Source organism: Melopsittacus undulatus, chromosome 3 (genome assembly GCF_012275295.1).
Source record: "Melopsittacus undulatus isolate bMelUnd1 chromosome 3, bMelUnd1.mat.Z, whole genome shotgun sequence".
NCBI classification, from domain to species: Eukaryota; Metazoa; Chordata; class Aves; order Psittaciformes; family Psittaculidae; genus Melopsittacus; species Melopsittacus undulatus.
The window spans coordinates 10,464,807-10,491,714 of record NC_047529.1 but is presented as its reverse complement, the minus strand read 5'-3'; the positions used below and the strand labels follow the sequence as shown (position 1 = coordinate 10,491,714).

At 40.6% G+C, this 26,908-nt stretch overlaps 1 protein-coding gene across 1 annotated transcript; it reads left to right on the top strand.

The window, feature by feature from the left end:
* Positions 1-336: 336 nt before the first annotated feature.
* On the top strand, positions 337-25,628 carry ACTR2 (actin related protein 2). Its single transcript, XM_034060367.1, has 9 exons — positions 337-475; positions 6,254-6,364; positions 11,737-11,952; positions 16,623-16,695; positions 18,649-18,785; positions 19,542-19,691; positions 20,410-20,555; positions 20,938-21,070; positions 22,576-25,628. The coding sequence occupies exons 1-9, from the start codon at positions 428-430 to the stop codon at positions 22,744-22,746; spliced, it is 1,185 nt and encodes a 394-aa protein (XP_033916258.1). The 5' UTR covers positions 337-427; the 3' UTR covers positions 22,747-25,628.
* Positions 25,629-26,908: the final 1,280 nt, after the last annotated feature.

Sequence of the window (26,908 nt, the reverse complement as noted above, 5' to 3'; positions counted from 1 at the left end):
GGGCCTGCTGTCCTCAGGAGCCTGGGACACTGCCCCTGCCCGGCTCCCGGCCACGGCTGCCCGGCCACCTTGGATAAGCGCTCCTACGGCGGCAGAGGAAGCGTCGCCCTGTGGGTCAGGGGAGCTCGGTGACCCCCTCTCCCGCGCCGAGGCACAGTCCCGGCGGAAGGATGTATCCGGTCATTCGGTTGGATCTCCAGGCCGCCTGTGTGACCGCGGGGAGCAGGGTCCGCCGCGGCCGCCATGGCAACGGGGGCGGGCGGGGCAGGAAGGGGCGGGCGGCGGCGGCGGCAGGGGTGGGGACGTCTCGGCTTTGATTGGGCGGTGTCGGGCGTGACGGTTTCCGGCGGGCGCGCAGGCTGGGGGGGGGGCCCGGCGGTTGTGGCGGCGGCGGCGGCCGGGTGTGTGTCGGTGTCGGTGCGCAGGGATGGACACGCTGGGCAGGAAGGTGGTGGTGTGCGACAACGGCACCGGGGTGAGTGGCTCCGGCACCGGGACCCGCCCTGCGGCCGTGGTTGGGAGGGGGGTGACGGCGCGGGGGAAAAGGGGAAGCGAGGCGACTCCCACCCGGCCCAGCCCGGCCCGGCTTCCTGCCGGCACGCCCGCGGGCCGCGCCCGGCCGTGCTGCCGCTACCGGGCCCGGCTGGCTCCCTCCGCCCCACGCCGCGCTGCTCGGGGCCGGCCAGGGCCGCGCCCGCCGCTCTCCGCCAGTCCCGGCGCGGGCCCGTGGAATGAATGGGCGGAGGGAGCTCGGCGCGGAAGGAGGGCGGCCCCGGCGGTGTGCCGGTGGTGCGATCGGTTCTGAACCGGACAGGCAGAACGTACCCTCGGGGGGCATCAGTGCTGTGTCCGCTGTGTGCTATCCCCGGCATTTTGCTGTTTTATCGTGAACGTAGTATTCCTCTGCATGGCCTGAGTGAGGGTCTGCAGCCACGAGTATTTAACCAAAAGTGCCGGTTATCTTCAGATTCTGAATGAGAACATTATATATCTGGCGAGCAGGGATGTGTCCTTCTTGTGCAGGGTCGTTGTAGGGGGATTTTTTTGTAGCTACTGGTCAAAATGGAGCGTCATTCTATCGTTAACACCTTTCTGATCTGAAACATACTCAAAATTGGCATTTTTTAATCCGGAGAAACGCAGAGGTTTTCTCCCCATCCTTTCACCTGTTCTGCCCTTTCTGAGCATGCAAGCACCCACTGGAAACTCACCCTTTTGTCAGTGGTACACACGCTTTGAGGCGCTCCACAGGAAGTGATAAAGATCCCTTTTCAAAGCAAAACGATACAGGATGCTATAGGTGGATCTTTTCCCTCGGTGATTTTGTTTAGCGATCTAAGGTTTTCCCTGGTAAAGAAATACGGAGTTAGCACATCTGACGGCCTGTGAACATCTCTTGAACTTTAGGGGGAAAAAAGGAAATGATTTTTGATTTTTATATATAAACAGAATAAAGATGCATTTTTTTTAATGCCCAAGAGGGATTAGTTGAGACAAAGGATGTTGCTAGAGAGGCAGTATCCTGAATTAGAGGGTTTTCCAATTAGCATCTGAAATGATTGCAATGGTTCAGGAAGGACGTTGTATCTGACAGGTCTGGGGTTTGACAGTTCTGATGTCGTCTTGTTTTTCCTCCTATAGCAAAAAAATAATAGGGTTGGGGTCTAGAGCCTAGGCATTTTTTACACCGTCATTTAGAAAAAGGAAGGTATAAACGAAGGTATTCACTGTTTTCTTCTTACAAAGGGATGTGGAAGTTGTTTTGGTGTGTGGGGGGGTTTATTAATTTTGGGGCTTTTTCTGGCTTTGGTTTTATTTTTCATTATTGCTTAACACTCTTATGGTCAGGCCCAGCTCTGAAAAATAATTTAGAGCTTCATCCTTTAGTGTGGCTCTTTACACAGCAATAAACCACAGAGTTAATGTTTAGCGTGTTAGCAGTGACAGCAGTGTTGTGCTGTGGCTGGTCTTGGGAAGGTGTGAGGCATGGGGTAGGAAACTGTTCCCCCATTTCCCAAGTTGGGTTTGCAGCGCAGATTTTGTATGGTGTGACACATCTGTGTGCTCTGGAATCAAGAGACATATTGGAATGAAGCATTTTATTTTATCTGTGAGTTGTACTAGCAGGATATAAATAGATGTAACAGTGGAAGGTGTCTTTGTCGTGCCATTGCAGGGCTGTGTTGCTTCAGCTTGTGCTGCTTTGGGTTGTGTTTGGCCTCTAAGCAGAGCAATGTGTATATAGAACTACCCTGGTCTCAGGGTTCATTATATGGGAGAGCAAAACATCAAGAAATAATTGTTAAATTTGTGAACTAAAAATATTCAGTTGAATTTGGACAACTAAACTAGAATGGGGTAAGTAATCTGGAAGAAAACTCCATTCAGTAAATCTTTTGAGCCTCAACTGCATATTGAGACTATCAAATAATCCTATATTGCCAAACCAGTATTTTTATTATCATATTTTTTCTGTATGACAAGGAAGAGACACTTTGTCAGTGATTTGTGATACACTCTGATATGTCATCTTTAAAACCACGACTGAAATTAAATCTCTTGCTAGGTGCCAGAAATAGTACATAAAAATGGAGGCTATCTTTAGAAAAATCACATGCAATTTTTAGCTTTAGGCTTGACTTTGAAATTTATTGTTGTTGTTATGCTGCAAGAGGACTTCTGATGTACCTGGCTGCAACCAGTCTTTGAGGAAGAGGTGCCTAGATGGAAGTTCTTGCAACACATAGGGTAGGAGAGAGGCAGGCAGTGGCACCTCAGAGGTCTAAAGCATTAGAGATGGATGGTGGTGGTGGTGCAGGACAAGCAGTTAGGTTACTTGCTGGCCTGTAGAATTGCTCTAATTGTATTTAGGGTTTTTGTTTGTGTTGCATCAGTGGAAGAATCAAGCTCGGAGACCTGATAAGAATATTGGTATTCATCTTAAAACTTGTCACGTGACCTGTCTGTGAGCTTCCTCATTCTTTTAATTTGAAAGAGTACTTACACTTACAAGTTCTTACTGTTTGATGACTCAGTAGGAAGTGAAAGAGTCAGTATAAACCACAGTGAAATGGAGAAGAAACTATATATGGTAAAACTTCTTACATACGTGGTCTTGTACACAGGCAAGCTAAGTAGCTCTTCTTAAAGCATTCTGAACATGCAGCAAATGTGTGCAAAAATGAATGGTGATGAACTCTTGGCTGCCCTAAATGCATAAATTCATTGAGTGTTGGTGTTATTGGTTGAGATACGGTGTGTACTGAGTGTTGCACGGAATATGATAGTTGTTGCAAGAGGTGTGCACAATAAGAGATGGCATTCTCTATTTGAAACTCTCGAGTTTCAAACAGAGAATGGCAGGAACAGTATTTAATGTCTGACACTAGAAAAGAGAAGCAGTATCAGTTCCAGACTACTGCAGTTAATAATGCTTAACCAAAGATTTTGGGGGATCTCCTGTAAGGAACAGGAGGGAGAAGAATTCTGCCCCTTCTACCAACTGCTGAGTTTACCCAACTTTGTAAAAATGCCTTTTTTTGTTTTTAAGGCTCTCTGTTCTGGCCTGAAAGAGGTAGGAAACAGACTGTGAATGACTAAGCTTAATCTTGCTCATTGTAGTTCACAGAGATTAAATCTGGTTCTGAGTGTATTTCAGGCTGGTTGGAAGAATGACAATCTGTTTTTAAAATCCAGGATTTGTTAATTGCCGACATTGTTAACTTTGCAGGAAAGTGTTTCAAGGTCTTTACACAGAAAGGGGCTGGGAGTTACTACTACAGTCCAGATAGTAGGAGCATAGAATAGTATTTTTGTAGGTCAGCATTTTCTAGGTCAGCACAGTTGTATGTGATTTTGAGGAGTATTTTTAAGGTTGGCCAAGAGGCACTTACTGACTTTGTGCAGTAGTAGTTTGGGTCACATATCTCAGTGGCTGCTGTGTAAATCTCAGGAGTTATTTGCCCAGTCAGCTGGATTTAACAGCATGGGTAGTAGTGCTTCTTGATGGGTGCTCCAGGAGCTTGAGCTGTAAAGATTCACTTAGATGTTACCGGTCTTCTGTTGACTGACACTATTGGTAATGACTGGTTGGGAAGTTGCTTTATGCTGTAGGAAAGAGGAGGAAAAGGTGTAAGCAAATAGAGGGATGTGAAGGTATGTGGGCTACCTGAAGGTGCCCAGGTTGTACTTGGAACAGTTTATGAAACCTAAGGTAGAGAATGAGATGGTATGGGCTGTTTTGGAGACCTTCCTTCTAGCATGACCAGGCCCTGCACAAGGAAATTTATAACAAGCATACCTAAATATTATGGTAACAACAAAAATTGTGTGATTGCCCTGAATGCAGGAATTTGCTAAGTCTGAAAGGGAGCTTATCTTTATTAAAATTTGGACCCAGCTCAATCCTTCAAAATGTCTCATGTTTCCTTTGGTATACAACTTCTGGTTAAGTCTTCTGGTGGATTCAGGTAGTGGAATCCAGAAATGCTTGTGGCTACTCTGCTCTCTTGTAGCAGCACTGCATTCTTGAATCCACAGATAAGATCTCTGTAATTCCTGGGTACTTCTGGCCTTAATATAAGCAAAAGAATTGATAAGTGCTTGCCTTTTCAGAGAACTGGGATTAAAGCAGAATTTAGTGAATTGAGTTGTATACATGCTGTCATTCTTCATATATTCCAAACAGCTCTGCCTTTGGATAAGGGATGAAGGCAATTAAGGTCACAAAAAGAAAAAAACCTCCCTTCCTCCCTGTATTAGCCCAACTTTAATTAAAATATCTCTTGACTCTTTCTATAACTGGTTTTATGAATTCTTTTCCACAGCAGGTGCCCTTTTTACTGCAGTACAGGTGAATAATTTAGAGCAATAGAAAGTGACTTTTTATGCTTGCGTCAGTGTAATGACAGAGTTCCCTTCAGCTGCAATTAGCTGTTCTCTTTGCTGTGATAATTGTTTCAGTGGCAGGCTTCAGACCTCCTTTTGGAAATTCTTGCAGGTAGCTTTTAACACAGCCTGAAGTGGATAATTAAGCTTTGGGACTGGGCCCCAAGAGAGGCTGTGAATTGCCTGCCAACATTCAACTGGTCAAAACCCAAAGCAAGCTGGTCTGAATTCACTGTTGACTGCTTTGAGCCCAAAGTTGGATGAGACAGCTCCTGAGGTTCCCTCCAGCCCGAATGACCCCGTGATTCCGTGCCACTGCTGTTACACCTAGATGGTTGAGTAATTTTGCAGTTGAAAACTTGCAATGTTTAGTTTGGGATTGCAGGATTTTGTTCTGGCATGCTGGTACAGCTCAGTATGCAAAGTATGCATGAAAAAAACAGAAGCCTGCTCTGTAAGAACTGGAGGCACAACATCACAGTATGATAGATGAATGTCAAAGTAAGAGAGCCAAAGAGCCCAAGATCCCCATGAGCTCAAATTGTACTTCTTGATACAGAAGTTCTTGTTCTATGGCTGATCTTCCTCTAATGACTACATTTTATTTATGCTCAGTTAATCTTCACTGTTTTCTTAGTGTATATACAGTGTGTACCTTGAGACCCAGTGATACAAAGCTTCCTTTTGCACATATTTGGGTAACAAACGCTCTTCAGAATATCCTGTTTGGTGTGAACTACCGTTAGGTAAGGTATTGGTTGTACTGTTGGTTTTTTAAAGTGCCTACTGCAAACTCATATCTTTATCCTTAAAAGAAACCCTGGAAAATGTGACACTCCTGAGAAATGCATCAATTGTGTACTATCTCAGCATTACACACTTGTAACAGTGCAACACCTGAATTCACAAGGGTTTGTTTTCTTACGATGTGTAACTCATTAATGCAACTGTATGCTCTAATCGGGAAGGTGATTGAATTTGGTCTCATTGGGTACTCATTACAAGATGATGCATTGCAAAATGATGGATTTTAGGTTGCTAGAGAACTTTTTGAAGGAGTGGCAGGAAATCCAGATTCAAACACCAGACTCTTTTACACTTCTCAATGTAGTCATTTCAATACTGTTTCTAAAAACCCTGGCAATCTGATTCAGAAAACATTCTGGAAAGTACTTTAATGCACTTCTACAGATGTACGCCTCATCTGGAATGTGTAAAATTGATTTGAAAGTACAGATCCAATTGGTTTCCTGTGAGACACATGCTCCTAAATTTGGACTTTTTAATATTTTTTTCCCCCAGACCAGGTTTCTGTTGGTAAATGAATGCAATGCCTATGCTAATGAAACCATTTATTCCTTTTCAGTTTGTGAAATGTGGTTATGCGGGCTCAAATTTCCCAGAGCACATTTTTCCAGCTTTGGTTGGAAGACCCATTATAAGATCAACTGCTAAAGTGGGAAACATTGAAATCAAGGTATGTTCTTTTCATTATTACTGTTTTCTGAGAGATAAAATAGGGGCAGCTTTTGACTTATGCAGTGTTTGCAAATGTGTTTTTCTTAATTCCCCTTTATGCCGTTTCAGTAGGTCTTGATTCATTTCTGTACTGGGCTGTACTGTCAAGCTACAGAGTTATTAGGATGGTAATCTAAAGTACTGGAGACCTTCAGATAGTACAGCTGAGGGGGCAGCAGGTACTGTGGGCAAAATGGGGCTTTGAATACCAATATGTGAATGATATCAAGATTAGAAGGCAGAAAACAGGCAGAAGTGGTTGATGTTTGTCACTGAGCTGTACTGTGGATTCTGAGACAATGCTGAAGAACTTTTGGAGCTTCCAGGTTTTTCTATGCTGTTTGCTTTCTACTTGCAGTTGGTCATCTGTGATCTTGTATGAGATGTTTAACCTTGGTTGTGTTTGCGTTTCATTGTTTCTACTGTTTTTGTTTTCTTCTTGCTGTTGATAGATGTAGGTACTCTGTACCAGTTAGAGATGAAGAGGCTGTGTTCATGCTGCTTCATCTTGGGATGTTATTCCAAATTGAGATGGGAAGGTGCCACTGTCTGAGAATCTTCTGGGGAGCGATTGTTTCTTGCTTTATTTTGTAATTACAGAGTAAGGTTTCAAATTTTAGTTGCTTCTGCAATATGGGCTTCAGTGTCTTGGACCTGTGGTGGTCACATCCTTTCTTCTTGCTTCTTGCCACAAGTTTTCATCTTGCACAGTCATGTGGTGGGCCACTTGACTCAGCTGATCCAGCTGAAAAAGTGATTTCTTTGTCAGGTGTAGTTTTCGCTGCCTTACTAAAGAATTGTACAAGCTCCAGTTCGAGAGCAAGAGTGAAGCAGGAGGCAACACAGAACTGCAGAGGCCCTCACTTAGGCCAGTGAAGGTCAAGTAGAACCACACGTACAGGCTTTCAGTTTTGCTTTCCTTGTTGCTTCTAAGAAGCAGCTTAGTAAAAGGAAAAAGTAAAATCTACCCAGTCTTGTTCCTTGTTTTCAGAACCCTCTGGGTGACCAGGAGAACTTCAGTTACCTGGTTTCTGCTGCTGCTGTAACATGTTAGTAGTATCAGCAAAAGGCTATACTAGGAAGTCAAAGGGATGAGAGGTACTAGACCTTTCCAGATTGCACCGGGTTTTTTTTGTTGTGTGGGTTGTGTTTTAGTATTGCAGTATCACTTACCTTGTGTCAGCCAGGACAATTTGTTTGAAGGATGGAGAACTTTCCCTTTCACAGTAAATAGGAATTTTTGTAAGGAGAGAGAAAACATCTTCCTTTCTCTTGAAAGACTTGAGGAGAGGGGTTTGTTTGGATATCTACTTGAACTTGATGTGACAGCTTCTTCAAGGAGGTCCTGGTAAAGTTTTATGGAAGTTATGCAGTGATTTACAAGTCTTAAGTCCAAGAAAAATCCTCTTGCATGAAATCTCATTGTTGAAGTTATGTTTTCTTTCCAGGTGTTACGATAACATCCTGTCCTGCTAGTCTTGGTATCTTTTGATTGTCTGATAGCTTAGTTTAATATCATTACATGTGACATTAGAAAGACAGAAGTGGGTAATTGCTATGAGATTAGTGCAAAAGAAGCAGTAAACTGTATTTTCTTACATATTGCCTGTCTTCTGCCTGAGGATGGATCACATGGGTGTAGTTTAGGAAGTATAAATGGTGTCGAGGTTCTTCCTAGAAGTTTTATAGCATCTGCCTGTAATAGCTTGTCAGCCTTTTATAAGGAAATAGTGTATCAAGAGAAGAAGTCCCTGCCACAGACACTTTGTGTATCCCAGTAGGAAAACTTGGTGAGCGTTTGTACTGTTTTTCTTTGAGATTTGTGCAGATTTCCTAAAATAAATAAATAAGTTTATTTTAGCAGATGAGTTTGATGCCAAAATTTAATTCTAGCCATTCACTTCAGGTTCTTACGGGATTAGTTTAAAACTGAAGCTGGCAAGATTATGAGTTTGACTTTTTAAACTGTCCAGAAAAGCTGTCATTCCTGTGAAATTCATACTCTGTGAGAAGAGTCTGGAAGCTGATCAAAACAGGAGTTATCAGCCATCTATTGAGTTACTGATTTCAAGTTGCTTTGTCCATGTTTTCCTTCTAGATTCTTGTTTCAGCTAGCAGCAGGGATATAGCTTTTCCTCCTACTTGGAGCCCACAGTTCTGGATATAAACTCAAAAGTTATTACTGGGATTATTTTGCTTAAAATTGCAACTTTAAAACTCTAAAACCAGAAGCATAGATGCTGCTCCTAGCTTTTTACTGACTTACTAATCTTTGCAGCTGGTTTAGAGGTTGATAACCTTCTTAGGTTTGGGGCAGATCAGACCTGAGCCATGGTCTATGTTCTACAGTTCTGATCAGTTTCTGCCGAAGGCAGAAACCCAGGGTCATTCCCTGGGTTTGAAGTGAAGAGGGCCACACTCTGACCAGCCTCTTTGGGAATGCCTCTCCAAAGGCAGCTGCCAGAAACACTATGAACTTTCCTTTTGACATACAGAATAAGTAGAATTTGCCCTGATAGTTATCCAGTTGCTTTTGTCAGCTTAGATGACTCAAAGTCAGTTTAATGAAAGGAGGAAAATGTCTCATGGAAATGGCTTTAGTATAATTTTGGACAATGTTTGTGCACATATACTTCAAATATCTCGTACTACTTCCAGGCTGCTTTAATTATCTTCCTACCTCCATAGCTTGTTATAGGAAAAGAGCTTTGAGGCGCTGCTCTTGCTACTGCACTTTGTGATTGCTGATTTCCACTCTGAGAGAAGATGCCATAATTTAACTAAATATGTCTTATTTGATTCTTTTTGGTTATTTTCTTGGTGATACATGAACAGATTAGCCTGCTTATCGGGGAATGCTTTTGTGTTATAGTTTTCAGTTCTTGGGTAATGAAAGTAGAATTTTAAAACAAAACTTTAAATTTAGCATGTCAAAGGTAGTTATGGTCAAATGCCTCATGCAAATTCTTGTGTAGTTCAGATAACCACCTTGCCCAGGGTAAAATTTCAGCCTTACAGAGTATTTATGCACAGAATCCTGTTTATGAGAAATAGACAATGTAAGATGCATAAACGTGACATGGCACTGACCTGTAGCAGTAGCTTCCTTTAAAGCGATGTTTTAATCTGAGATCCTGAGAATGTTAGTCTGGCCCTAACTAAACTAACTCAGATCATTTCCTGCTGTACATGCATCTCTTTTCAGCCTATTTCTACTGTGTACTTAAAATAATTTGAGAATTTCATTTAGGCCTTTTCTGACTTTCTTGCTTCTACCTTCTTTCTTCACCTTTCTTGACCTGTTGAAGTAGAATAACAAAAAGATGGTAAGTGAGGTGCCCCTGTGCTGTTTGTTTACCATTTTTGCTTGATGGGACCTGGTAGCTGTTATGTTCTTTTTTGATGCTACTCATTGTTTTGTCTTGTCCTACATTTTACATTTGAATACATACTTATTTTGGACGTTGATCATTGCTTTGGTTTACTAGCAACTAATTCATGAGAATATTTTATGTATTGCTTCTAAATGCTACATAACCTTGTAGTTTTGCAAGATGTAAGGATAACGCTTTGAGATCACTAGGAGCCCAGCATCATTAACAGTAGGAATTGCTCTGTTTAACATTACAAACGAAGCATTACAAACGAAGCGTTTGAATAAACTCTTTGAATAATCAGTTAGACAAAAGTTACTGAGTACCAAAGTTGTGGAAACATTGGATGTCATGATACTGGTTCCTCTGGACAAATTCAGTTGTGCTGTCCTTCTTCCTTTTCACCTACCAAGTGCTTGTATTTGTTAGCATGCTCTTGAGAACAATTGTTCTGGCCTTTAGCTTTGTTTTGAAAGGATGTGAAAGTTTTGTGCAGCTTTCATTGCACGTTTGAGCAGTGGCTTTTCCTGGGCTATGTCCTGTTCAGCAGCATGGAGTCTCAAGGAACAATGCATAAAAAAAGGCTTCTGATTCTTCTGACTGATGGAGTTGTCATCTTAAATTCTCAGGAGTGATGTGGCTGTGCGGGAGAGTTTTCATAGTACAGCTTCACTAGAGTGATTTCAAATGTTGGAGTCTTGACTTTTGTCTTCTGTACAGTCGAGAACTGAAGTGTGATTTGCTCTGCAAGAGAAAACAAAGCACATTGTCAGTGAGAGGGGGTGGAAGAGGAATGGTTTGATTTTCAATTCATTTCCTTTTTATATAGTCAACAGTAACTGTTCAGGTTACTTCAAAAAAAGGCACTATAAACTGGGCAGCAGGTTTTTCATTGTGTATCTTTTTTTCCCTAGCATTGAACAGCAGGTTGAGTAACCCTCACTTCAGAGTGTTCTGTGCCACAGCAGCTGCAAACTGTGGGGCATATTTTTGCATGAAGCAGATAGTTTTTTTTTTTTTTCTATTACTATTAGTATGGAAACAGTGCTATTGGTACCTGGAAGTATGTGCTTATGGGCTAAATACAAGCAAGTCAGTTAAGGCTTCTTTAGAAAAGTCTGGGATACGTATAATAGGGAGCAAGGAGAAGATGTTATTGTGCATACTTCCTCTGGGAAATACGTGGGAAAGGAGATGATATGATGCTACTAATTTGAATGTGCAATGTTTGCATAACTAACTTTAATAAACAGATTGCTTAATCAGTGTGAAATGACTATACAAACTATGCATTAGTTGGTTGTATTTGTGTAAGAATGCATTACTGGGGGTTTTGGCTTGGGACTCTTGGCATGGAACAGATGAGGGTATATTTTATATTTAGATGTGTCTCTTCACACCCTACTGACATAGGCAATATGTAAACCATTGTTTCTTTTAATGTCTGGTGTGGAATTTCTAATCTCTTATTTGCTTTTGCTACTGTTCGGTATGCTTATTCACCACTCATTATTCCTTTTTTGGTATTGTGCACAGAAATTTGCAACATGCATGGAAAAATACTCTGCCAATCCCACCTACTGCCCTTATGTGCTATTTTGCATCTCAGCCCTTGGAAATTAGTATTTGATAAAAGAGTTTTGGAGAAAGATCTGTGCTTATAAAGGTCTTTGTGGCATCTGGCTGTGACAGGATTTATTGGCATGTTTAAAGTTAATTGGAAAATGGAATTAAAAAAGTTTATTTTGGAAAGGGTTTGGGATGGGTAACAGCCAGATTTAAATACTACACGAAATATATTCCGTTTCTCTCTGGAGTACCTGAAAGTGGTTCTAAAATGTGGGCATTCCTTAACAACACAGTTGGACACAGGCTGGAGCAGTTCATGTCGCTCTTGAGGCGTTTGTGTTTAGAACACTTTGAAGCACTGACATGTTTCTGTATTGAAATTTTACAGGATCTCATGGTTGGTGATGAAGCAAGTGAGTTGCGCTCAATGCTGGAGGTGAATTATCCGATGGAGAACGGCATAGTTCGGAACTGGGATGATATGAAGCATCTCTGGGATTACACATTTGGACCAGAAAAACTTAATATTGACACAAAAAATTGTAAAATACTTCTCACAGAACCTCCCATGAATCCAACTAAAAACAGGGAGAAAATCGTGGAGGTATGTCTGTCTAGTAGAAATTGATACGTACTGTTGGTGAAGTAACACTAGGAGATTGAGTTCTTGGAACACCTTGTAACTCTCTGAGGCAAAGCAATTCTGTTTCCTAGCCAGAACTTGTCCCCAGCTGTAGTCATGAAGGCTGCTGTTGTTAAATTCAAAACTAGCTGATCTCATTTGAAAACTAGAAGCAAGCTTCTTGTCTCAAGCTGTATCACCATTAAAGCACAGAATTGGAAATACATTTTTATCTTCATGTATCCAAGATATATTGATTACTCACTCATTTAAATTAGCTTGGACTTCTGTTAAACAGCAATGATTCAGAGGAGATTGAGGCTTGAGCAAGATGGTGCTTACCAGGTGAAATGTTGCTGTTAGAGGTAGTAGAGACAAAGGTGGGATGGCACCCAACCCCTAGCATTAATCAAAGGTCAGTGAATTATCAATGAAAGGTGTTCTAAGAAGGAAAGCCTGGTTCTTGGGTCCTTGATTTCAGAATATTCCCCTGGGTAGCCTGTGCTCCACCTGAACTTTGTTTTAGTATAGGTTGTTAGATGTATATTGGTTAGCTGTAGTACCATGTGACAAAGATCTGATTTTGAAGAGCAGTATTGTTTGATGAGAACAAAAAATCCAAGTTTCATTTCCTGAGCTTTGGGGATTTTTTGGTTTGTTTTCTCAAACATCATAGGCATTTTCAGTTAATGTAAATATTCATTGTAATTAAAATGTAATTTAAAAAATGCATTACAGGAAAAATGGATTCCAAGTCTGAAACCATATCCATTTACCAGACTTTGAATATGGAAGTTTGTATATGTGTGTATATATATATATACACATATATATACTCCCAAATCTGTTGCTTAGTCTAGTAAGAATTTACCTTCAGCATGACCTACTGACCTTTCTTTTAAAATCCTTTTGTCATCATAGCTTCAGTAGTGCTTTCTGCAGTGTAGCAGTGAAGATATTTGTGCTAATCTTTCCTTTCAATGGCTTGAGCAAGTGAAGTGAAGCAAAGTTGGAAACCCTGAAGTGAAAAAATCCAGCTGTACAACCTTAATTCATCATTTCTTAGCAATTGTGGACATTAGGGACCTAATACTTAGGTAATCTATAATGCAACATTAGTAATACCTTCTACTTGTGTCAGTCAGCTGTGGTGTGATAGACTTAACAGATTATTCTGGTTGCCCTCCATGTAGCAGGAATGGTTGAATTTCCTGTTCAGGCTTCTTTGCTTTTCAGCTGTCTACAATAGTCTTCTTGCTTCTGTTTTCTGCTAAACACAATAGGCTGGATTTTAGTTATTCTGGTACTGAGTAATTTTATACTATAAACTGAAAAATCTTACATGGCTTCTGAACTCTGATGAAATATTTGTATTGCTTCATTTGCTCTTTTTAAACCACTCTGGAGATCGTGGATACTTAACCATGATCCAGAGGATTAAGAACTAGAATCTATTTTTGTGAATTTAAATCTGAATTAACAGAAGCTCGTTGTTTCTATTAATATTTTTAATGGATCACAGCGTTAGGAGGACTAGCAATATTTAGGTTTTTAACTGCAGCATATTTATACCCCTTCCATTTCTGACATGGACTCCTCCTTTTCAGGGAGGTTAGCCCAGTATGAAGCAGAGGACTGAATAAGATTTTTCCTAAAGCCTGCAGTTACTATAATAATGTCTGCAGTTTGTGATACAGTGCAGTAGCGTTTTGAAAGAAAAGCTTAGTCATCTGGACCATGTCAAGATGATAGATAATTATATACGCTTGTGCTTCATTCTGCTTCCAGTAATTCTCTCTCTCACCCCATCGTTCCATCAAACTCAGCTGCACAGTAACAGCAGCAAGTGCTCACATGACAGCTGTACTATAGGATCATAGAATAGTTAGGGTTGGAAAGGACCTTAAGGTCATCTAGTTCCAACCCCCCTGCCATGGGCAGGGACACCCCACACTAAACCATGTCACCCAAGTCTCTGTCCAACCTGGCCTTGAACACTGCCAGGGATGGAGCAATCACAACCTCCCAGGGCAACCCATTCCAGTGCCTCACCACCCTGACAATAAAGAACTTCCTATTTATATCCAATCTAATCTTCCCCTGTTTAAATTTCAGCCCATTACCCCTTGTCCTGTCACTACAGTTCCTAATGAATAGTCCCTCCCCAGCATCCCTGTAGGCCCCCTTCAGATACTGGAAGGCTGCTATGAGGTCTCTACGCAGCCTTCTCTTCTCCAGGCTGAACAGCCCCAACTTTCTCAGCCTGTCTTCAAACAGGAGGTGCTCCAGTCCCCTGATACATATTTTTAAAGTGCAGATTCTTCCATGGTGTGTACAAGACACTGGGTGCTCCTCATCTTAACTGAGTGTTTGTTGTTTATCTCTCTGCATTCTCATTCTGTAATACCCTCAGCCAGACTGTGATGGTGTATCATGTAGCTGTAGAGATACTCTAGCACAGTCAGTTCTCCTAATCCCAACCTAGTATTCCTTATAATTTTCTCCAATTTTTATTTCTTCCTTTCTGTTCCCAATTAGAGCAGCACTTCGTAGATAATTCAGAAGCTGTTGTCACAAGAAGAATCTTTTCAGGAGAACATCCTGCTCAGTGTTTGCCTTTTAGGAATTCTTTTTTAATGTATGTCCCATGTCAAGGCATTTTTCATGTCCATTAGAACAGATCTAGAGTTGTCTTGAAAGAAAGAATAATGGCTCACCAAAGGCCTGCCTGAAGGGTTTTGTAGTGGCTTCTGGAGTTCAGTACAACATGTCAAGGCATTAACTAATGCCATTTGAAGACCATGGCAGAGGAGTTGGAACTAGGTGATCTTGAGGTGCTTTCCAACCCTAACTATTCTATGATTCTGTGATTCATTTTGTTGTATGAAGATGATAATTTAGATTTTTCTTAAATTAGTTTTTATTTTCTAAGCACTCAGGTTGTTTGAAGGAGTCATCCATTGGAATAGTGCTGGTTTTAGGCAACGACTACTCAAAGGGGATTTCTTTGTGAGCTGCTGCTCTTTCAACTGTTCCCTTTCTGGCAGACACTTCTTGTTTCTGAAGGTATTGCATCTCTGCTAAACTGTGGCCAATATGGAAGTTACTAGCCAGCAGCCAGTCTTGTAATGTCCTGCTTGTTCTTAGCCCATGTGCTAAACTGTGCTAAACTGTGGCCAATACGGAAGTTACTAGCCAGCAGCCAGTCTTGTAATGGCCTACTTGTTCTTAGCCTATGCACCCGACTGCTATATTAAATTTCCTTTTATACTATCCGGCTCACATTGGGGGTTTACAAAACCCCACAGTGTGGTGTTCTCATGGCAGGGTGTTCTGCAGCTCGCCCCCTCTGTTCCTTGTTGCTGGATGTCTGCCATGCTGTGTGCTCCCAGCACACATTCTGAGACAGGCAACATCAGTCTTCCCAGGGGGTTTGCAGTATGCTTGCTACAGCTATGAAATAATTAACTGGGGTTTGCAAGGATCAGGTTTTTGATAGGGGTCAGCCTTTTAAAATCACACTGTTCTAACAGAGGAGGTTCTTGAAATAGCTCAGAATTCTAAAATTGTCAGGCATCAACTTTTTTTGTTTAAAAATGTTTAGATATCTTTTTGTTGAGTTGTGGGAGTACTTTGGGTTTAATCAGTTCCTAATCCTAGAGGTTGCAGAAGTGCTCCAGCAGGCTGCAGAATAGCAAAAGCAAAACTTCAGTGTGTGCTGGAGTAATCAGGGTTCATCTGGTTTTCCTGGTAAAGCATTCGGAGGGGAAAACTGCTGTACAGTCTGATTTGTTTACTTGGCCTTTTTTGTGTTTATAAAGAAGACAAGATCCTATAAACTCTACATCCTTTAATCTTGGGCTCTGTTTCTTCACTGAAACTGGTTTAGTGGTTAGGGGAACCTAGGCTACAAGACAGGCTCTTACTTTTCACATTTCAAGAAGAGTTCTGCAAGCCTGTGGCTTTCTGTATGTAGTGACAGCGCTAGCCTTACCTGTACTATTTCAATCACTGTGGATTTTGCACTAATTCCTGAAAGTTTTCATCAGTTGTGCTTTAAAGAAGGGAAGAAGGTGGCCCAAATCCGGAGAACAGCCAGTGACACAGGGCTGATTCTAGACCCATATGCTTAGGAGTCTGATCTTGACTGTGTCTGCAGTTGTTCAAAGCCTGTAGGGCTTGATAGGAAGAATAAATAAAACAGAACTCTGAACTTCATTACATTTAGAGCCTACGCCTTTAACAAACATTTCATTTCCAACTCACGCTTCAGTAATGAAGTACTTGGCTGGTCTACAAGTGCTGCCTCCTGCTCATTAAGCACTGTGGAAAACGGGTTAGTAAAGCTGCAGGAACTGGTGTGTGGGTTTCTTGTAAGTATTCTCTTTTGTTGCTAAAGGGATGTAGAATGTTTCGTGTGGCTTATCTTGTGTGAACAGGTAAGGTACAGAACTGAATGTACTACTTGCTGCCATAAAGCATGTAGATTTCCGGTGTTTGTATAGAATCTGTGCGAATTCCATCTTGGAAAGTGTTTCTGATGAGCAAAAATACAGAATTCTAGAAATAGTATTCAAACATGTGTGAACTGTGAAATTTCTTTCATGTATTTGGCCTGTTTTGGACATTAATTTTTTGCCTTCATGTTACAGGTTATGTTTGAGACATACCAGTTCTCTGGGGTGTATGTAGCCATTCAGGCGGTTCTTACTTTGTATGCTCAAGGTAGGCAAAGATAACATCTGTTCGGTTTATAAATGTGCTGCTGAGGCAAAGTACTAATATGGTATTAATATGTCTTGGGCTTAATTTAAATGGTGGTGTAAGTAAGCTCAGCTCTGACTTACGGGCTTGCTTTTTGTTTTGAGGAACTACTGATAGGTACCTCTGGTGGTGGTGGTTTCATAAACCAACTGCAGAGACAGCAGGACATAAATTTCCCTGTCTGTTAACATGTCACCATAGTTTCTATACACAAGAGCAAAAGCAATGGGGTACTGTTATGCAAGTTATGTACTGCTATGCAAGTCATTAAAACTAGTTAAATCAAAACCACTCTTGCAGATCTGGGTATTAGTTTTATTTGCTGAGATCTGTGCTATTGCTCTTCTTCTTCCCCCTGCTCCCTCCTTGTTTTTCTTTGCTTTGATTCCTTGTAAGTATTTAATTGACTGACATACAGAGTCTCGAATTCTGCTGTAACTGCACATGCATTTTAGCAAATAGTGCTCAATTACTTCATGAATAAGAAAATGGGAAACAACTTAGAGCAGTCCACAGTGTTCCTACATATGATCATCTAAACCAAAACCTTCTAAGATATAAAAACCAAGTGGCCCATAAATAGAATATTTGCTTTTGAAAATAAAAAAGCCCTTTAAAACATCCTATGCAATTTAGATTGCAAAGGATTAAAGCAGTGGCAAAAATTATAGAGGTGTGCCTCATTTCAGTGCAGCACGTTTTGTTGCTGCTGTTAAAACTCTCTTAAAACTAACTGTTTCTCTTACCTGGAATTCTTTGTACTCCTGTGCCATTTCAAGGTTTTCTATATCAAATCCTAGTTCTAATTAGGAAATTCTCTAGCAATTCCTCACAACAGTCTTTGGGAGTTAGGTGTAGTCCCTTGTGACTATTTCCTTCCTTACTGCATGGGTCCGATCGCAAGACACCTTGTGTTTGCACAGCAGTTATTCCAGTTCACCAGTAAATCTGAAGATGTGATCACACACCTGAACCAAGGTGTGTTCTTTGGTTCATTTGAGGCAAATAAGCAATTTGGTTGCTTTCTTTTTACAAAGCTTCAGCAAATTACAGTAGCCAAATCAATGCATCTTGCCATAAATGTTCCTTTCTTAAAGTCTCCCCTTTTCTTGCTTTAAGTAGCTTGTAAGAAACTATAAAATTGTTTTCCAATCAACTTCCACCATTAATTCTGCTTCTTATTTTGTTAGTGAAATATAGGAACTTTTGTTTCTATATGTTCTATGATACCTCAGTTTTGTACAACTTAGATTTACATGGTTTTATGGTAAATTTTTTTTCACCAGACTTAATTTCTTTAGGCTACAAAAGTGGATCAGATTCAGCCTAATGCTGTTTCTGTGGGGAAGATAAATTAGATGTGTACTAAATAGTCCAAATGTTGTTTAGCTTATGCAAGCGTTGTTCTGGTTTTTAAATACCACTCAGTATCAATAAGTCCTAATAATTGTAACAAGGTAAACGTGTGACCTGAATACCTCTAGGTTTCTTCATATTTGAGAAATCAATATAAAGTTGCACATACACAGCTGAATCTTGAGGAGGAATTTGTGTCCCCAACAAGAATTTAACGATCTTAGATATTCTCTTACATTAGAATGCAATTTAAGATGTGTAACACCAAGTAAGATTATGAGTGGCAGAGTCACAAGTGTCTGGGAAGAAGTAAAGGTAATACTTTTAGAAAACTTACATGAAAGTATTTGTTGCTCTGAAAACCTGAAGTTTAAAATCCAGCTGAATGGGAACAGCTTAATTTTAAATTGTGACTCCTTTTCCAAAAATGATGATTGGGGGAACGGAAGTTGTGTGAAGATAACGATGAAAAATCCCATCTTAAACTCGCTGCTATTCTGCTCTCTTTCTGAAGGTGTTAGTGAAAGCTGTACCTTTTTTCCCCTCTCATTCTGTTAGGTTTGTTGACTGGTGTTGTTGTGGACTCTGGAGATGGTGTAACTCATATTTGCCCAGTTTATGAAGGTTTCTCTTTGCCTCATCTCACCAGACGGTTAGATATCGCTGGGAGGGATATCACTAGGTACCTCATTAAGGTAAGCTAGAAAGAATGTTTAAGGTTGAGACTGGTGTCTGTGGCACTTAGGTTCAAGTTAAAATCCTTGATACCAAGAAGTCACTATACATTCTCCCTTTATTTGTTAACTACATGAAGAACTCTTATTCACTCTACTGCTTCAGTCTATTATGTTTCCTCATCTAAATCACATGTGATATTATTGATTTCTTAGTGTCAGTCTTGTAGGAAGGGGTTTTATACCATATTTGGGAAGGAAAAGCTCAAAAGTGCCTTTTGATACATAAAATGAAAACAAAACTGTATTCAATCAGTTCTACACGTCTATTTTTAGAAGTATTTTTTCATAGAGTGTGGAAGATGGTTTAGTGATTCTTCCCTGATTACTAAATAAGACAGTATGTTTTGCAGACTATTTGCTTTTTTAACATAAGCAACATTCTGATTGATGAATGTTACGGTTAAACTGGAATATTGGAATGTTCTGAAGTGAAGTCTTAAATATAAGAATTATTTTGGTTATCTTTCACTTTGTAGCAGTTATACTGAAAGTTATAATGTCAAAGAAGATTTCCCACTTGGAGAAATGCTGCTGCTATTCTACTTTTCTGGTAATAATGGGCGTATTGTGGCAGGTTTGACTTCATACTAATTCTGCAGTTAAAAAGGGCAGGTGAACTTTCAAAGATACATGTTCGAATGTACCCATCTACTGATAGAGACATCTGGATGGTTCCTCTCATTTCCTGCTAACCTGATGTCATGTTCCCTGTAGCTCCTCCTGCTGCGAGGGTATGCTTTCAACCATTCTGCTGATTTTGAGACTGTTCGCATGATCAAGGAAAAGCTGTGTTATGTGGGATACAACATCGAACAGGAGCAGAAACTGGCATTAGAGACCACAGTACTAGTTGAATCCTACACGGTGAGTATTTTGAGACAGCTTTTCTTGTGCTAAACTTCATAGATTTAAATTTGGGAAGCATTTAGCTTTGATTCCGTCTAAATTTTTCTTGGCAGTAGCTCACTTCCCAGATGTAGGAGCCTGTAGAATCAGATTACTTGGTTCTGGGAAAACTTTTAAAAGCTTTGTTTCTTTTATTCTTTTCAGATTATCCTTAAGACTTTGTACTCATTTTTGTCATTTTAGATCCTTGAAATTTGAATATTGTAGTCCAGGAACTTAGAGAAAGTGGACTTACTCTAGCATGTCAGATTGTTTCAGCTTCATCCACCTAGCAGTGACACATGTGAGACTGATGATACCTGGTGACAAGAATGGTAAACTTGTTCTTAGTGGAAACTTCCTGTGATCACACATGGAAGAAAAGAACTTGCAGGAAAGCATTACTCCTTCTGTAAGATCATCTTTTAAATCTATATTAGGAGCTGTATTGCAAGGAGATGTTTGGTATGTCAGTATCAGTGTATCTGGTCCCTGATGTCTCTAGGTGAATTGCATAATGATTGAAGAGTTTGTATCTCCTTTCAATAGTATTGAAAGACTTCTTGCAGTGGTGACAACTATCAACAGTTTCGTGTTTTAAAACATTAGGGAACAATGTAGTTCATTTCCTCTTGGTTTGTGTAGCATCCAAATGGCTAAAAGTAGTCTTCTAAATGGTGTTTGGTTTTTTCACTAGCTTCCAGACGGCAGGATTATCAAAGTTGGTGGAGAACGGTTTGAGGCACCAGAGGCTCTCTTCCAGCCTCACTTAATCAATGTAGAGGGGGTTGGTGTGGCTGAATTGCTGTTTAACACCATTCAGGCTGCTGACATCGATACCAGGTAAGAGAACACTTAAAATCCTCTGTCAGGGTGCAGGTGTGAAGTGAGAACTGCATTCAAACAAAATAACATCCTTTGGTTTGGAAACTAATATGTGAACTGCTGGGAGTGGGGCTTGGGATGGGATCTTGGAGCTTCATGGGTTTTCTGGAAACTTGGCTGTTTTGGCATGAATGAGCGAGGCTAAAATCTTAAAAGCACAATATTCTTTTACTGCTGCATTCTGGAATGCCTGGAAAAGCATGAGCAAGTCTGCCAAACACACAGTCTGTCATTGTCTAGTGACCACTTCCTAGATTTGTATTTATTCCCCTGTATGTACAGGTACCTACTTGTACTAGAGTGTCCTATAAGACATTAGAAAGACTGTTTCTTTGGTCAGGTCTGAATTCTACAAGCACATTGTGCTGTCTGGAGGGTCCACCATGTACCCCGGGCTGCCTTCGCGACTGGAGCGGGAACTTAAACAGCTCTACCTGGAACGAGTTCTGAAGGGAGATGTGGAAAAACTCTCGGTAGGTACTGAGTTGCTGCTTGCTTGATGTGGGGCAGAGGCTTATCCCGAGTCCCCCACTAGAGGGAACCAAGCAGTCAGAAATGACAAAAGCTGCGGGTGGCACTCGTGCAACTTGCAGGATTGCTGCCTCTCAGTTCTTCACACCCCGGTGTTTCGTACGTGTGGCTTGTGTGTATATACTTGCAATAAAGCCACCTTCTAGTCCGTGCTAATAGCAAGTAATTCGTGAAGTCTTGGGTTAGTTTGAATGTAAAATGGTCTGATAAATGCTAGGGCACAACTTGTAGTGTAGGTTAAACAAAGCTAATGCGTTATTGTGCCTTGAAGTCATCATTGAGCAAAAATGATTTTTTTTTTAGCTGGGAAAGTTCTGGGTTTCATGCTATAAATTAAATACTTAAAAGTATGAGGCTAGAGTTCTTCAAGTGGAATAAATTGTCTTTGTTTAGTGGTTAATGTGATAAGCAGACAACCATAGAATCATTGAATGGTTTGGGGTCGGATAGGACCTTAAAATCATCTAGTTCCAAGCCCCCTGCCATGGGCAGGTGTACCTGGCCCTAGACCATGTCACCCAAGCCTCCAGCCTCACCTTGAACACTGCCAGGGATGGGGCAGCCACAGCTTCTCTGGGCAGCCTGTTCCAGTGCCTCACCACCCTCACAGTAAAGAACTTCTTCTGTATATCTGCCCTGTTTAAGTTTGAACCCATTACCCTTTATCGTATCGCTACAGTCCCTGATGAAGAGTCCCTCTCCAAAACAACAGCCCCACATGTTACACTGCATTGTAATGCTGTCTGCTTTTCAAGGAGATAATTACAGAGAAAATTCCTTTGAGTGGAGTTTCTGATGTTGAAATGAACCGAACTTCCCTGACTCTTAATACAGTGTTTTCTAAAGATTTTTGCAGTTATATGGAATGTCTCAATTGTACAGAATGTTGTAAGTCTGAGACAATATTTTACATATAGCCTTGACTGTGCTCGTTGTTGCTCTTGAATTTAGAGCTTTAGCATCAAAGAATATAAAGTCATATTCATTAGTTGAGCTGCTGTAGATTCTGTAAATTTAAAAGCTGTTCCATCTGCCCTTGTAAAACTTGGTGTAATCCTAAAACATTCTGTGATTCGATCTGGTAACTTATGATCATTGTAGCCATTGAAGCCCAGGCAGCGTTTCACTCTTCACCGTGTTCAGGAAGTGCAAGAATACGGTCTTTAATTTTGTATCCTGACTCCTGGGCTTTTTGTGGACACACTGAAAGTATCATTTTGGGAAAAGTGTCGATAGCTGTCTCTAGTTTCCAGTTCAAAGTAGTTATTTGACGTGGGTTGTGCAAGCTGGAAGCTCACGCTGCGTTCCCTGTTCTGGCCTTTCAGTTTCTTGGTTGCATTTTTCTCACTAAACAGTTTCCATTTCATTGTTCTGGTGGAAGGCAGGGTTTTATTTTGCAAGGCTTTGTTTCAAGAATCCTACTAACAGTTTCTTCTCTTTTTCTTAGAAATTTAAGATCCGAATCGAAGATCCACCTCGCCGAAAGCACATGGTGTTTCTGGGCGGTGCGGTGCTAGCGGACATCATGAAAGACAAAGACAACTTCTGGATGACCCGACAAGAATACCAAGAAAAGGGAGTGCGTGTGCTGGAGAAGCTTGGTGTGACTGTTCGATAGATCCCAAAGCTTGTTCCCATCACATGTCTAAAGCTTTTTTTTTTCTTTCATTGCCAATCTCTGAACTCACTCAGCTACATGCTATGGAAGGGCCTGTCTGTGGCCTTTTGACCCAAAGGTCAGGTTTTGTTCTGGTTTCTTGGGGTAGCTTTTGTTAAATGTTTCTTAATGTGGCTAAATTTGACTATTAAATTTGACCACTTCCCTGCAAACAAAACAGAGCAAGAGCAGCCTGTCTACTTCATTGTTCCTTCCCAGTAGGCAATTGGGTAATTCTGGTAGGCTTTTTCTTCTGGGTTTATTGCTGTAGTACTGCTAGCTTTTGTCTCTAGTTCACAAGGGGTTGTGTGCCTTTTTTAGCATAAGAAAACCTTTAAACAGGAGTTTTTTTGCTATTGGATCATTGTGGTGATTATCTCTGCATCTTTTTGCCTCTCTCTACATTAAGATCATGGGTTTTTTTCTTTTCTTTCCTGCAATTAGGAATTTTGATTAAACATTGTTAAAAACTATTTTTAACTAGATGGAATGGCTTTAACACACTGTTTCGATGTAATGTGGTTCCATACGCACTGCTGCCTACACTGGCTTCTGAAGTGGTTTGTCCTTAAAGGTGGTGGTGGGGCTTTCATACTGTATTTCTCTAAGTGGGCATGTACACAGTTGCCGCAAATGGAGAAACACCTGATACTCTGGCAAGTGTGAATTTGTGGCCTTAGGTGTTGTCTTCTGGAGGGAAGAGACAGGTTTGAGCTGTGTTGCTTTTCTGTTAAGGGACAGCTGGGGGGTCAGTCTGACCAAAAATGCCTCTTTTTATAGTGAAATTTTGGTACCATGTGGTCTCAGCGTAGGGAGCAAGAATGTTAAATTAGCTATTCTGTAATTGCTGAGAAACTTAGATATGCTGAGATAGGAGCCTCAGAACTTCTGAAGAGATCTAATACTTTCAGAAATGCTTATGAAAACTATAACTACAGATATTAAACCCCCCAAAACTACATTTTCACAGTCTGTTGTTCTAAGTGCTTGTATGTACATCAGAAGCACTTCCATTAAACTTTACAAGTATATTAACCTAGTGCCAAGTAGTTACTGCAAATGAATATTTCAATGACCAGTGTTTATTGCAGCAAGCAGATATTTATAAACAACCACTGGCAGTAGGTTATAAAGAATGACCTATATTTGTTCCAGTTAAAAATAACATTGGGATAGGAGATGTTGCTGGTTGGTAAATATCCACAATTCATTTTGTCCACTCTTGATTTTTGATACATAATGTGGGATGGGGAAGGAAGTGAAAACCAGTGATGAAAATGCTGTTTCCAGAAAGTACATTAAAGCTGAGTTGTTCTGAAAAATAGAAGTTGTCACTAGTAATTATCAGCCATCTTCTCTGAGTATAGTGGCCTGTATTTTCTTCCTTCTAGCAGACTGGTAACTATCTTTGCAACAAAATCTGCCTTACAGAAAGCATAGCAAAAAATACTTGCATACAAATGTCAGTTAGACTTAGTTCTACTTTGCTTTTCATGGAAATGTTATATCACTTCTTACTGGTTTTCCAAGCCTACCATAACACTTAAGCATAAGGAAGTTAAGATCTGCTTTTGACTTCCAAACCTTGGAATGTACGAGAGATGCTTTCATATCCTTGCCATTTGTCTACGTCTTTACATTAATACTTGACCCCAGGAACATGGAAATATTCAACTCCCTTGGATTTAAAATTTGCTTTCTTTCTAAATCGAGCAGACAGCTTCCCTCTGGCTGAGCGAGCCAAAGGGCAGAAACGATGTCTGCATGTCTTTAATAACAAGACAGTCGCTATAGTATTGCTAGTAATGACCATTTAATTATAGGTGGGTGGGGTTTTTTGCAGCTATATTTACTCTTAACTTGAACAATACGGATTTACAGGCATGCCGGTCATGCCTCAGTGCATGCACTTAAGCGGTTACTAGATTTTTGGGGACATGAATGTAAGGGGTACTCAGAATTCCTGTAGTCTTCTGAACATTTAATACACAAGATTTTAAAATGCTGTGGGCTTGCTTTAGAGCAATGGTTTCTCATGTGACTGTCTCTGGGCTTTTTGGACAGTGTTGAGAATCATGGAAATAAACCAAAGAATGACTTAAAAACCTTTTTTTGAATGACAATCTGTCATGTGGTTTTTCAAATCTAGACCTTGACCCTCAGAACCCCTTTTCTAAAGCATCTTCTCCCCTATTCATTGGCTTTGGTTAGGGATGTGCACGTTTGAGTAACGGTTTTGGAATTTGGCCCTTTCACTAGAGAACTTCACAGCACCATGAGTAATAAATGTCAGTTGATTGTGCAGAATCTTGGGTTTCCATGGAAATGGTGTATATATTAAAAAAAGGCAACTAGCGTTTTAAATTGGAGCTCTCATGAATTCAGAACACATACGTAATTCAGATACTGAATGGGGTGTTCCAGTTGTGCTCAGTGTGGTTCTCCATGTGTGTGTTTGCACACACAAGAGTGTATGTGTGTGTTCTCTCAGCTGACAGCTTCGATATTGCTATGAAAGCAATCTGGTGTTAAAGTTGTTTTTGAAGACCAAATAACTTGAGTTGTATTTGCAATATGCTTCAGCTCCTATAAAATTAGACTAGAAGATGCCGCATCAGTTGTAAGTTTTTTGGGAACATCCTATTTTTAATGTTAAGCTGCTTCAAACCCCTCCCTCCCCCCCAGTGTTCTAGGATGTTAACCAATGTAACACAAATGGCTTTTTATACAGTTCTGAATAATGTTAACACACAACACTGGTTGAGACCATGAATGGAAATAAACATCTATTTAAATTGACAGGTCTTTTCAATACAAAAATAAAATCAGAGTTTTTCAAAGTAGATTATGTTTGCTTTTGTTTCCTTTGGGAAATCACAGTTCTGTCAGTTTTTCTCTAACTTCCATCACAAAACTATCATCAGCTGCTTATGCTGAGGAAATCTGACATGACAAAATAACACACTCGCTATTGATTGCTGTTGTAGAGTGAGAAAAGCACCCCGACTCCATTCTCTTGCCAAGATTCCACTCCATCCTGGTTTCTTTAAAAAGAAAATAAAGTCCTTATCCTTGGACAGGATTCTTTTCTAGTTCAAGTTCTATGCTCAGTACTGCAAAATGGGAAGAGCCCTCAACTTGTATTGACTTCAGCATCCCTGGGTAAGCTCAGAAGTCCCACAATGATCTTTCATTTAGGAAAAATCTCCTTGGTGGTGTTGACCTCATGAGCTGCTTCACCTGCTTCCTTCATTTTAACTGATACAAGAACTGTATGAGGGGTTCATGTGTAGCATTTAGATGCAGCGGTTTGAAGCAGCTCTTGCACCTGAAATGTTGTAATTCTCAACTTGCTGTGTGGATTAGTGGCTGGCCCGATCATCATGATGCATTTATCTGGCTTTGAAACAAGCTCAACCACCAATTCACCACTTCACCCCAATTCATTTCTTGTGCTGTTCTGTATGTATGTTCTCCAGGCATTGTGGCCCCAGTAGGATAATGGGTTTGGTGTTCTTGGAGTGAATCAGTATGTGCAGTTTGGCTCTGGGTGCATCTGTCTTGGTGGCTAGATCAAGCACATGTCATCTTAGGTACAGGTAGACAGCAAACAAATGTAAGCCCAAACCTAAAATCTTTATTCCATCACTGTGCATTCTGGGGGGGAAAATAAATAAATTGGACTTTACCGCTGCTCAGTATTAATTCATATTCCCCACTCCTCCCTTTGCTTTGCCTGACATAGCTTTTGTGTGGAAAGGACTAAAACCAGCTCAGTTGATGTTTGCTAGTCAACTTTTTCAATAGTGAATTCCTCCCTGTGGGCACTTCATCTATTTTCCACAAACAAGCTTCATTTGCTGTTTCAATACTGTGAGAAATCAAGTTGGGGGGGGGGCTTGTTGTTGGTTTGGGGTTAGTTTTGTTGTTGGGTTGGTTGGTTGAGTTTTTTTTTAATCCAAATATATCTCTTCCTGTGTTCTAGCAAGAACTGTGTTAGGGGAAAAATGGCTTGAACCTTTTTAGCAAGTATTAAAATCTACACTAAAATTTTGCTTTATTTGAGCCCTGCCATGTGATACTTGTTCTTCTATAATGGGCTGGTTTGTTTCCCTGTGGTATC